General features: G+C 37.8%; 1 protein-coding gene across 1 annotated transcript; it reads right to left on the minus strand.

Moving 5' to 3' along the window:
• Window positions 1–2677: 2677 nt before the first annotated feature.
• On the minus strand, window positions 2678–8493 carry LOC107784932 (uncharacterized). The gene is made up of 8 exons (XM_016606129.2): window positions 8038–8493; window positions 7524–7655; window positions 7304–7427; window positions 6363–6799; window positions 6180–6256; window positions 5924–6059; window positions 5565–5768; window positions 2678–3040 (listed from the first exon to the last, which is right to left on the minus strand). Exons 1-8 carry the CDS (start codon window positions 8422–8424, stop codon window positions 2981–2983), a joined length of 1557 nt encoding a protein of 518 aa, XP_016461615.1. The 5' UTR covers window positions 8425–8493; the 3' UTR covers window positions 2678–2980.
• Between the last annotated feature and the right edge of the window lie 5605 nt (window positions 8494–14098).

Below are 14098 nucleotides of genomic sequence, written 5' to 3' on the forward strand. Positions count from 1 at the left end.
CCAAGTTAATGCCCCTCCTGTGAGGGTTTCGCCGAACTTCTTCAGCAAGATGGAAGACACATGTTCTTTGGCGAGGTCATTGCCTTTTACGGCGGTGATGTAATGAGTCAGGGTCGATTGTGTCGTCCTATATCCTGAGATAGGGCAGCATTTTAAAGGTTTTTGGTATAGCATGTAGTGTTGCATCATCACTATAAGGTTGCTCGACGAACCGGCTGGCGTCCCTCTTCGGCAACAGCTTAGGAGCGCCTGGTATTGTGTCGACCCTTTCTTGGTGTTCTTTCATTTGCTCTAGGAGCGCCTTGTTTTCATTCTCCATTTCTTCCATCCTTTTCAGAATGACTGCAAAGGCATTGTCACCTATACTATCAATGACATTGTGAGTAATACTTGTCGTTGGAGGAGAAGACTGGTTGCACTGCTCGGCCGCTTGTTGTATCATGTAAGTCCTTGCATTTTATGTAGTCGTGTCCCGAGCAGGCTTGTTGAGGACGCTGGTTAGCGTGTCAGTTAGCCATGCTTCTAGGAGATTTTTTACAGTAGGGGGCGTCTCTTCCCCCACAGACATGGAGGCTCCCTTACCACGAGATTTTGTGATGCTGCAGTGGGGGTGACCCATCTCGCCTTGGGGAGGCACTGGGTGTCGCGCCTTCGTCTGCCGTTTCACAACTTTCGTTGATGACGTTTATGAGGTTGGTTGGGAGGTCACTTATTACTCTCGTCCTTCATTCTCAGTTACCTGTCATGTTGGGATTTGTGCACATAAAGAAATGAGATCTTGTTTTTGCTTCTTTTTTTTTTTACGTTAGTGACCCGTGCTAGTTGTAGATCTAGAAGAAACTAAAAGTTTTAACTAAGAAATTCCCACAGACGGTGCCAAATTGTTTGACCAAAAATATGACTCTTGGTTCAAATAATTAAATTTATATAATTATGGGTTAAACTTAGTTAACAATAATATTTCTAGATGTAGTATCCGAGGGTGCGATGAATGTTAGTAGATTTGGTTGAACAATGATAACAATATGCAATAATTATTCCAAAAAGTATGAGCAATAATGTAGTATTTAATAGCAATGAATAACAATAAATGACATTTAAGTAAATAGGAGGAATGATTCATCCAATAAAGGATGAACTAGATGGTTGTTCCTCCTGACAATGATAAGTGACAGACAAATCTTTGAATGTTAAGTTATTCTCAGATCTGATGAAATAATATAAATAATAATTTTAGTGAAAATGTGGTGTTTGTATCTTAGTAAGAGAGAGAGAGAGAGAGAGAGAGAGAGAGAGAGAGAGAGAGAGAGAGAGAATCTTCTTGTCAAAGTGTGTTCTTACAAATGAATATCACATCGCCTATCATGGTCTCCACTAGAATATTCTCTTTTAATATCATATCCTGACAAACTAGTTGTTACAGCTCCTATCATCGATATTCAACCTCGACCTCGACCCTTGTTGACATCTCGACTACGACTCTTGTCGACATCTCGACTACAGTTCATATCGACACTTCGGCCAAGGACTTCGCTGCTTCTTGGGTCGCTTCGACTAATGTCGACTCGAGAATCCTTCTCATAATATTATCTTGGCTTGGGTACTCTAGAGACAGATTTTGCCTCATACAGGATTGTCGTAGTATTTCAGTATTCGATTCGAACTGTGTTGGAATCAAAATTTCTGATAAGAAAATATGAAACAATCCAACATGCAACGATAGAGATTTGGACATGTGATTTTCTTATGTTAAGGAGATTCAAAAATTCATATATATACTTTTTACACCATTTATGCAATATAAACAGTTTAATTTTCTTCATACCATGTGGCTCCTCCGCTAGGTTCCAGCAGCTTAAAATATGTATATGTAGTTAAAATCTATAAAGATGTACTAAATTGATATAAATAAAGATGTAAAGTGTAGTTAACATGCTTTTAGTCCCATATTATGAAATTAAATCTTTTAAATTTAGTAGTTGAAACACTGAAGAGTAAGTTGACTTGCAAATTATTGAAAAGAAATATAACAAACATAAAATTGCACATAATGAGCTTAATCAAGAAAGGCGTGTCCTTTACTGTGTGCTTGTTTTAAAAAATTAAAAGAAGAGAGCAAAAAAGTAGCTCATTTTCAAGTCTCGTTAGGACCAACTAGAAACGACGAAAGTGGGATGAATTGAATTACGTTTATTTATTGACGACAAGTTGGTTACTTGAAGCTTCCCACTTTCTTCCTACCTGCACATAATGCTTTCCATCTCGTTACTATGATATATTCTATCATGTCACTTTATGTTTCTAGTGCTTTGACGATGCAGCAAAGGAAATAAAAATAAGGTCCATGTTTAAAGATACTTAAATCTTCTGCGTCCAATTATTTGTGAGCATTGTGCCCTTCAGTCAATCACATCAAACAAGATATAGTAACAAAGATAACTTAAGTTCTCCACTCTACTATACTTAATGGAGTGATTTAAGTCCGTACATTACGGTCATTTAGCACAAAAAAAATTCTCTTTTGTAATAGAGAAGCACAAAAGTGTAATCCACAACAAAGGAGTAAAGCAAATTAACGTTTTTCGCCCAGGTCAAATATCGGTTTTTATGGTGGGACAAGAGATTTTAAAGCCATTTCCATTACTTTTTTATGCCCTTTAACTCCATATAAGAAGAATAAGACAAACCTAAATAATTTTATACTAAACCGGCCCAAAAGTGATGGCAGTCATTTTCTTGATGCCTTCATGCATAGAAAAAGACGCAATTCAAAAGCACTAAAAGCTTACAAGAAGCAATATGGTTCAGGTACATAACAGCAGATAAAAATAAATGCCGCTGGCATTTCCTGAACCGGATAGCATCTAGTGAGGCATATTTTGGGGGAGTGGAGATGAATAAACTAAAGGTTACAACAATATTGGTATAGCAATCTGGCGAATGGGGGTGTCTCAATCAGTTCACAGGGATCTTGGCCATTTCATTCGTTCAGCTTGCACACATCCACAAACTTTTGCACTGCATTGTGGTATTGAGTCCCCTGCAACAGCATCATGAAATAGAAAAATGAGCAATGAGCCAGTGTTGTCAAAGGCTTTTGTGTTGTAAAAGGCGAAAAGCGTTAAAAAGCGCTCCTGGTTTATCAGGGCTTTAAGCGAAAACCGCAATTAAAGTGTGGGCTTTAGTTAAAAAAAACGCAACGAAGGAAAAAATAAAAGTATATATGTAATGCAAGAAAAAAAGTAACAAGTTCATTCATAATGATTCCCTTAAAAATTAATAATATCTTTTAACCAATTATATTTATTGTTTTGTAACACCACCCAACACACAAAAATATTTATTTACACAATATTTGATATATGAATCTACATTGACTTTTCGATGCATTGATATAATGTGAGCATGCAATTCTCTAGGGGAGTGAACATTCTCTTAGTTTCTAAAAAACAGAAATATAATTTTATTCTTGTAATTAATCTAAACAGAAAGAACATCCACGGTATTGAAAATAAACTGATGATGGCAAAAGATTTCCCTTTCCCTCATTATTATTGAAGTTATTTATCAACAGAAAAACAGCTAATTTTTTTAGGGGGAGGGGACATCAGGGAAATCCCCTGGGCTTCTAGTCCAACTCTAGTTGGCGCACAGGTCCAAAGCTCTAGGGAGTATGGGTCCTCCCCTCTAATTTTCCTTCCAACTTAAATACTGAGCTTTGTCCACAGCAGGATTCGAACCAGCTGACTACCCACACATCAAGTGCCACATTGCCTTGAGACAGAAAAACACAGCTATTTATTCCTTTCTGATCTATCATTCCGTTTACCATGAGAAATTTCTCATGCACTCTAACTGAAAATGCAATAGCCCTTAACATTGCGTGACCAGTTATTCACAACAATGCCAAGACCATACTGTCACCTGAGATAGCAGTAACTATTGAAACAGATCAAACCCTGCCTGCCTCAGAAGGTACTATTCAGCAATTCACTATGCAACAATAGCAAGAGACTACGTGTAGGGGGAATGAAAAATGCAGTAACAAGAAGTTGCAAGGCCTGAGGGACGAATACCAAGTGTCGAAGCTGGAGAGAGGTAGCCATAAACCTCTGGTGGAGACGTGAGGGACTGGCTTGATAATTGTAGGAGGGGGCTATTGTTAGCAGGCTGAGAACATTTTTTCCATTATCCTTGTTCTAACTTTTGAATTTTCTGGGGGGTTTGGGGGTGACGAGGGAGCCACTGTTGATGGCTTTAGCCTAGAGAGGGGTCGTTGACACGCATCAACGCTACACTGATGTTTTGTCTGCTAGATTGGCTGCTAATGACATTGGGAGCCCAGACCAAAAGCATCTTTCACTGTTTCTGAAAGTTCGCGTCTTTTTATTTTCTATGAGAACATCACCTATTTTTACAATGTAAAAAGAACAAAATGTGAAGAAAAATTTATAAAAGCTTTTAATATAACTGGTTTGCCACTAGGATTCTTCACGATCAGCAACATCATTTAGAAAGGCCAAAGGAGGCAGAGAACTCCTAATGAGCACCTCCATAACTAAGATGAGGACTTGGGGAAAAGAAAAATGCAAGGGCATAGCAGCAGAGTGATGTTTTTCTCAGACTCAGTTCTGCAATCTGCTATTCTGGTATATACTATTTTTACATCACAGTAACATGGGAATAAACTTGAGGTTGATATTGGCCGATAAACACACTCCAATATCAGATCCCGCATTGTGTTATCTTCTCACAACAATGAAATGGACAAATATAATTTAGATTATGGTTATCAGTTCTGTAAACCAGTGTTGTTACCTCAACAAACTAACCTCGGTAATGAGATGCAATATGACCTAAAAGAGCAGGTCTACCTGCAAAAAAGGTGGTACACTTGGAAAGGGCCTTTTACTGCAAATAAATGCTAGTAATTTCTTTTTATTATTAAAAAATCTGACGAGGATGGTGTCCAGGCCAGCTTGTGCACACTTAGATAATCCATCGAGCAGCCTGCTACGACTCACAAATGCAGGCGCCTAAAAACCTGCCCGTCAAGGCTGGAGTAAATGGACTCAAGCTTATTATTGTAGCTAGGATTCAAACCTGGGATCTACGAGTTGCGGCTCTACTCCTATGCCTTAACCACTCATCCATCCCATTGGAGAAAATGCTCCAGCCAGTCCAAAGATCACATATAATCGAATTTGCCACTGCCAATTTTAAACTATGACAATATTCTTGACAGATTATGAGAATTAATTTTTTCCACTTGCATGTGCACCTCATCCAAAAAAGAAAATTTTGTAGGGTGCAGAAACTGTTTTCCACTATCAGCAAAACTAACAGACACAGAACTTTGCATAGGCTCAGAAATGTCACACATAAAAACAGTTTTCATTGCGTAAACATGCGTGATGGCAGGGAAAAAACCCACTACAAGTTCCATTCCATTTGTATATGTCTCTATTTCTCTACATTAGGGAGAAGTGCAGGGAAATAGTATCTGGTGCAGTACACACAACCCAACAAAATTTGATGGAATAAAGTACCAACTGAAGGCCTACCTCCCAGTAAAGTTGCTTGCAATCCATGCATTGCCAAAATTCCAAATTCTTGTTAAACAAGCAGTTTGGAATCACCTGAAATCCTTTAGCTGCTTCAACAGCTTCTTCAGTTGTCAGAGGTTTTTGGATAAACTTACCATTGCATTTTGTGCACCTTGACATCAGCTGGTCCTCAGAAATTTCCAATTGAAAGGTTTCTATTATCTGTATACACAAGGTAATATTTCCATGAGTGGACGGTCAACAAGATTTTCAATAGTGTTCACCCCCCCCCCCCCCCTTCTCATTTCATTCATCATTCAGTTAAAAAAAATGATGTTCTAACTTCATTGGCTAGAATTTAAAGGCATTCAATTTACCTCAACCAACTGATCGTTCTTTAGAAGACTCTTCACCCGGTATATCTGATTTTTTAAGAGATAATCATGCCTCAGAAGTTTTGCATCTCGTGTTAAGAGTACTCTCTTCTCTTTACATGCTTGTTCTATTAAATCCCTGAAGAAAACAAAAGATAGAAAAGATATCACAAGGGATGTCATATAGGGGGAAAAAATATGGCTACTGAGTCTCCACTTAGAATCAGCTAGGTCAAAGTAATCGAAAGCCATTCAGCACCTTGATTGAGGCTTCTTTGAATAAGAAACAGCAGCATCAATGCCAACACATCTTAAATGTTTCGCCAATCCTTCAACCTGAAAGATTACCACAGCGTTCCAATAACAGCCAGAAAAAGAAGCAAAAGTGCCATAGTTTGGCCTCCCAAATAGAAATATCTGTAGCTAAAATGTGGTATCTCACCATCACATCACATAGAAACTTAGGGGACCCATCCCCACCGGAGGTCACATCCCAGGGTGGAGGACCTTGCCATTCTCCATCGCCTTCTGTTGGCCTTTGTTTGTTTGCTATTCTACCAGATGATTTCCTTTCTTTCTTTCTCGAGATCTTTGGCTTTCTGTCAGATTCAGTTAACAAAATTTTATCACCATACTTTTGGACAATTGGTGAAAGCACGTTATCCATCTGATTAGCTTGATCAGGTGACAGTGCGGTGACCACTTCCTCTGAGATGGGGACTCTTTTACAAAAATCAGGTGCAATAGCTTGCACCATCTTTGAAGCTTCACCAAATTTGATGCTACACATTTTGTTAGAATTTTGATGTGTGTCAAGTCTCTGCTTCAGCCCAAGATCCAGTCTTATCTGGAGGCCAGTAATACTTTGGACAGAATTCCCTGAAATGGACCATTTAACCAAATGTAAAGAGAACAGACCAGATAGAAATAATGCAGTGAAAGATGAGTTTCTTTGCCCGTGTGATGGTCTATAACTCCTGATGGCTGACAGGACATAACTGCCCGTTTTATTTATCATTTATTCTTGGATATCGCATATCAAAAATTGAGAACTGAAAATCTAATTGGACAAGTGAAGTACAAAGATAGGTCCAAAATTGGATTAATCTCTCTCCTATCACCGCACTGCTTCAAACAATTAACATAACAAAAGCATCTTTCAGATGAAAGTGCATACTTCATACCCCCAATTGTTGTTCAAAAGGAGAGCATTATACTCCAGTAGAAAAACTAGTGAACATACTCAAGACACCTGATTTTCTGCTTTAGAAAGAACAATCTTTGCAATCAAGGAAGTTGGTTACTGGTGTGTCAGAGCTGCTTCAAGGAAGCTGTAACACATGGGCATGCACTAGAACAAGACAAGAAAGGTACTTCACCAACCTTCTTTCGCAACCTTAACCTTGAAGACTTCAAAGATATGAATTAAGCAATGAGCATCGGCTGCTGCGTATTGCATTTGCTCTTCTGTCAGAGGTCGCTGTGACCAATCACTGCATTGCAGTTCCTGCAATCAAGATGCACTAAATTGAAACAAATCTTTCTATAATCAAACCATATTTATCTTCCTGACTAACAAAACGCCAGCATCAAGATTGCACACCTTTGATAGAGAAATTCCCAAAACTTCCCGACAAATTGTTGCCAAGCTCTTTATTTGGTTCGACAATCTTCTCCCTGGTTGCCTGGGTTGCAGGTTATTGTATATGCTTGTAATATCTAAAAAGGGTTCCACCTAGTCACCAACTATTAGCTAGTATACGACAAGTATTACCCAAATAAAACAGTTAAATCAGTTCTATATAAAGGTAACCAATCATACAGATGTACAGCTTACAGAATGTGTTACTTGAACCAAGATTGCTTGAAGAGAAAAATGTCCAAGTACTTTAGCAAATAACAAATATTAACTGCAGCAATAACATGTTGATAAAACAGCAATTCTTTTACAATCTAGGCTAGTTATAACAAAAAAGCAAAATAACTTTTTATCGAGCTGCAGATCTTTAAGCAACCTAGAGCATATATCAAGGGAAAAGCTATATTAACATATAAAACTTCCACTTTTACTGTAATTCGAAAAAATACTTTTCAGAAGGCAAAGAAGCAAAACTAACCCTGTCGAAACCGGGTTCACAGCCATGAGAGCAGAAAGTAGAAGACAAGTACACCAAATCCTGCTTGAACCTAAATCCCAATTTTAGTATAAAAGGCGACACAAACGCATCCCTGATGAACTGGTAAATTGATGGTAAATGGATTGATGCCAGGTCGATTAAGAAGACTGGTGATTCGATCGACGAATCGTCGGCACCGGCGATATGGCAAGCGATTTGAAGAAGAGAGACGGTGGGGAAAGTAGACTGGTGGGTTCGAATGGGCTTCCATTCGGCGTCGAGTCCGATAACGGAAGAGTTAGTTAACGCCCGAGTCAGATGGTTGAACTCGGGCGAGTCAGTGGATGAGACCAGGTGTATGGTTGTTGGATTCTGTTCCGACTCCATGGTTCGGGGAAGTCCGTCTCTTGACGGCTCCTTAGGCCGATGCGTTTACTATATTGGGATATTCCCATGACTTGTTCAAATAATTGAGTAGAAATGGCGTCCGATATTAACTTTTTTTTAATATGGTATTTAGTTTTTATTAAGTATTAAAAATATTGAGCAAAAATAATCACTAATTTATTAAAATTAATATAAAAAGATATTTTTATCCTTTTTTCATGTGTTCTTAATATTTACACAACACACATAAAGTTAAGGACGCCATGTCCTTAATATTTACAATGTACATATGAAGTCAAGGACATGATATCCTAATGTTTAACAACAGAATGTGCAAATACAAGTTAAGGACATTATGTCATTAATATTTACACTGCATACATAAAGTTAAGGACGCCATGTCCTTAATATTTACACTGCACATATGAAGTTAGGGACATGATGTCTTAAAGTTTAACAACATAAGGTGCAAATACAAGTTAAGAACATTATGTCCTTAATATTTATACTGCACACATGAAGTTAAGAATGACATGTCCTTAATATTTATACTGCACATATGAAGTTAAGTACATGATATCCTAAAGTTTAACAATGGAAAGTGCAAATACAGCACACTTTGTCCTTAATATTTACATAGCATTCATAAAGTTAAGGACACCATGTCCTTAATATTAGCACAGGGGTATTTTCGTTCGGGCGGGTAAAAAATTATTAAAGCACTGACTAAAAAGTAAATATATTTTAAACAGTAGCTAAAGAGTGAAGATATCTCTAATTAGTGGTTAACTGTGCACTTCTCCAATAATTGACCTACTATCATTGGTTAAAGAGTAACCGGTATTTTCTTTTTAAGTAATTTATTTTTAAAAAAATATTTTTTGGTGGAAGATGTTTCACTTAGAAAGTATTTGTTGGCAACAAAACACAAAAATATGATTTTAATAAAAAAATATTTTTCAATAATATTTTCTATAAATATCATATGTCAGATTAAACACAAAATCGATGTATATTTTCGACCGACTTTTACCTTTTCATTATTGTCATCTTGAATGGGTATTGGTCCTAATTCATTAGAGTTCCACGAGCTTACTTGATATATCATTTTGTAATGTGATAATGTTCCTACTATTTGTTTATGTATCAATTCTAGATATAGATCCTCTAAGTCGTTAACCTCGTTTGTGTTTTATTCTTTCGTAGGATAAGATTGTATATTAAGCTTACTAACACTCTTTTACTCCTTGTTAAAGAACTTGATGTTGAGGCATATGAAGTGAACGTGAATGGAAAATTTACCTATCATAGCTAATTTTAAGGGTTATTTATGGATGATAACTACCTTCTAATTTAATTGCTTTTCATAGTTACACTGAATTTTAAATTTACCTATCATAGCTATATACCAAATACATAGAGTTATTCCATTGTATCAATTTTGTTCCTAAACACACTCTCTCTCTCTCTCTCTCTCTCTCTCTTCTCCCTCGACTCTCTCTCCTTTTCCATCTCTTTTCTCCCTCGGCCAGCCGTGTGTCCAATTTCGTCGCCATCCACCACCGTCCAGCGAGCAGTAACAATAGAGAAGTCGTCGCCGGTCATCTTCTCCGGCGAAGCTCTACCGGAGCCCAACCAAACAGCCGCTTCCCTTCACCACAAAACACCCTTAAACACCATCGCCAACCACCGTTAGATCCAGATTTGAAATCATGAAGTTGTGATCAATCCATTACTGCGCGATGAAATAATAGTGTAGGAAGATCGGAAGTATCACCGGATCTGGATCTGACGGAGATGCCAGAATCCATGGCCTCTCCCCCTTCATTGTATCTCACATTTGAGTGTATTCATATGGCAGAAAACTTATTCCTCCACCACTGCTTTTCATGCAGGAAAAAAGGAGCCGCCTCTTTCTCCTCCACTACCTTCCACGCTGGAAAATTATTGTATAAATATAACATAATTTGTATTTTGTTAGAGATCTAAAGTGTATTTTGTATTTTTGCCGGATATCCGACGGGACTTGATTGTATCCACTTTAAATACAGTGTATTTTGTATTCTTATCGAAGATTTGGACGGTTTTGATTGTATTATGCATTTTTAATGTAAATACAGTGTATTTTTAAAAAGAATTTGAAAGTATTCTTAAATTTTTTAATGTAAATGCAGCGGTGCTTTGTATTTCTCCGGAGATCCAGCCGGGTTTGATTGTATTCTTGTCATGCCCCGAACCTGGGGGACAAGACCGGCACCCGGTGCCTCACCTATCCTTGCGTACCAACTTACGACTAAGGGACTCTGAACATATAATATCATACTTTGGCCATGGGCATTGCAAGATAATTTCGAATGGTGACTAAACATCAATATAATGCTGGGCCGACAAGGCCGTCATAACTACTACAGCTAGCAAACCAACAAAATATACATAAAAGGCCTACAAGCCCAAAATACTGCACTAACTGACAGGATATGTCTACAAGCCTCTACTGATTGATATATTGTGATCGGAACAGGGATTCGACCTACTCATATCATATATACATAAGATGTATATAAAGCTCTAGACCCGACAACTCTGAAGGGCATGGAGCTTACCGATCAAGCTGAACACGGGCAACACCTAATGAGGAGGTCTACTCGTTTGTCTGTATGAACCTGCACGCATGAAATGCAGCACCCCCAGAAAATGGACGTCAGTACGAAATAATGTACCGAGTATGTAAGGCAATATACTGAAAGCTGAAACTGAACTGATAATATAATAACTGAAAGTAACTGAGAGTCAAATATAATCTGAAGATATGCTCACCTGCTGATATTGATTCAACTCTCTCAATATAGTAAGTAAAATAGTTGACCGGCCTTACAAGGCTTGGTATATATAACTACTCTGCCATAGTAGTCTCTCTCATAGGCGCTCGACCATACTAGGCTCTGTATCTCGACCAACTGGGCTCGCTCATAGGTGCTCGGCCACAGTAGACTCGGTATATAACCTACCATCTGATCAGAGGTTACCCAATAAGGGCCTGCCCATCGATTATAGCTCGATGGTAATGAAAATACTGCAATACTATATATATAGGCTCTCTGCTCTCTTGATTGGAAGAAGATAATACTCAATTAAATATGAAGTCCCGATAAGGAGAATACTATAATTTATGAGACTTGGATAATGTATATAAATTCGGGAGTATGAACTTCTCTTTATGCCTCGTTATCAAACACATGTAATTACGATATCATGCCAAAATGAATGAATGGCTTAGCCTTAACATACCTGAGCCAGTTCTCTTGACAATACCTCTAATACACGTCAATTGCGACAATATGTAATCGGCAATATTGGAGTAGTGAAGAATCCATATGATATTCTTGAGAAAGATTGTACCGTACTCCCTTAGAATCAAAATCTCACGTTGCGATAATATTAGGTAGACTTCGTATGAAATATTTGAATCAATTTTGTTGCTATTGCAACATTAGCTTTGCTGAAGCTTTAAGAATAAGAATTCCATCTGTTAGCTAACTTGGTATCCAACTTGCTGGTCTAATTCTAAAGTGGCAAGCATGCCATAACTCATCATCAAAACCAAGTTATATTACCACTAAATCTCCAAGTTATGCCATGATATGGCTGGTCTAGTTTTCCAAGTTATATTACTACTAAAGAAACCAAAATCCAAGGAACATTTCACGTGTAAACCAAGCATCTTGTGTCTTATGACTCATCGTTCATATTGGTGCCACTTTGGCTTAGCTTAATACCAAGTGGCAGCCCCAACAAGGATCCTTATCCTCTCATTTTCTTAATTAACTAGTTAATTCCCTACTAATCCAATAATTAACTCAATTATCCATATAATTAAGAATTATTTTAAATTACTTAAAATACTACTCACTTTTAATACACTTTGTACACCTTACTATTATGGTCATGTGGTACCTTATATGGTACTAGTCCATAAATACCAGGTATTTTAGTTCGGGCCGTATTTTATCCCAAAATGTCAAACTTTGACGAAATTCATTTTTTTCGATTTGCTTACCCTCTCACCTTCACGAATTTACTCATCACTTGTTTGAAATACCGTAATACTTATAATCTCAAAATAATCCCATTCCCGAACTTACGTCGATTAACTTACGACGAAACTTTAACATACGAAAATGCGGGATGTAACATCTCATTTTCGATCTTTCATCAATTTACTTATGGCGTACTTTCGCGTACGAAAATATGGGGTGTAACATTATTCCCTCCTTTGGAACATTCGTCCTCGAATGTTGACTGATGCACTTATCATTATCATAACCTATAGCTTTTGCGGATATTTTAGTACTTTCCTTGCCATTTAGGCAACTGTTCTGTGAATAAATCTAAAGGCCAGGGCATTCCCCCTTTTAGGCCTCTTTCCCACACCATGGCTTGTAGTCGGAATCCTTCAAATCTCGTAACTGTTGCTACCTTCTGTCATGCAGCATGTACGACTCTAACCTTGTAAGGGCGCTTATGCGACTCTTATTTCCTTTTTCCTCAAGTTTTTAGCCTATCTCTAGGCCTCACTTTGTAAACATATACAAAGTCTGACAATATGTCCCTCTGGGCATCTGTAGGTATACTGAAGTTCTTCGCTCGGCACTTTGTCGAACTTACGAATATTGCTATATCTTATTTCATAGGCCCGATTATCTATCCGTATGACTTTACTACATTTAAGTAGGTCATACTATACACATACCTCTTACTTTGATTTATCGTTACTGAGGTCTGTTACCAAACTCCAGGTTACTCTCGTTACTTATCCAATATGTATAAATCTAAGTCCTTTAATGCTTCCCCATTACTGTTCATCTTAAGAATGATGGCCTAATCTCATCTCATACTTTGTAAATTTTATCCATCCATTGTTGATTCACCTCAATCGTTGGCCTAAACGTCATTCTTTATCTACCATAAATATACCCTTATTCTACTACCAGAGCAGCATTCCATCTCATCTAAAATGCTACTAGTCTTGGACTCTTTTGAGTTCATTCAGGCTATACTGAGCTTTCTATAACTTAGAGAGACCATTATCTATCTTGTTTTCATGGGCTTAATCCTGAGGACTTATACATTTCTTGTCACCTCCTCATTCGCCCTTTCTTATCCTTACTCTTGTCACAAAACCTTGTCGCTTTACTATACTTTAGCTTGCGATCTATACGTATCTATTTATGCTACTCGCAATCTCCCTTCAACTTGCTTGCACCATAGATTTCCTTATGTTATTTTGGAACATCAAGCGAGATATCACATCGTCTCTAACTCCTTTTTACTCTCTTATCTAGATTTCTCGGTACCTAGAAACCATAGGTCGGAAGATATGTCACTAATGACACCGCTACCATTCTTGGATACTGAATCCCAATGCTTTTAGCCCTCTATCTGAAGTATGGATTATTCACGACCTTCTGCACCTGAGTATCTCGTACGTTGTTCATCTTTACCTTGCTTACCTTAAAATCTCGCATCGTATCTTCTATCTCTTTCATAACCCCACTTCCACATAGGTATGATTTACATCCACGACTTGAAACTTTATTATAATACTTGCACCTCTGGCGCATACGCAATCCGATGGGAGCTTCATACTGACTTTTTATGAGGCTGGTACTCTTCT

This window comes from Nicotiana tabacum, chromosome 4 (assembly GCF_000715075.1).
Source record: "Nicotiana tabacum cultivar K326 chromosome 4, ASM71507v2, whole genome shotgun sequence".
In the NCBI taxonomy this organism is placed as follows: Eukaryota; Viridiplantae; Streptophyta; class Magnoliopsida; order Solanales; family Solanaceae; genus Nicotiana; species Nicotiana tabacum.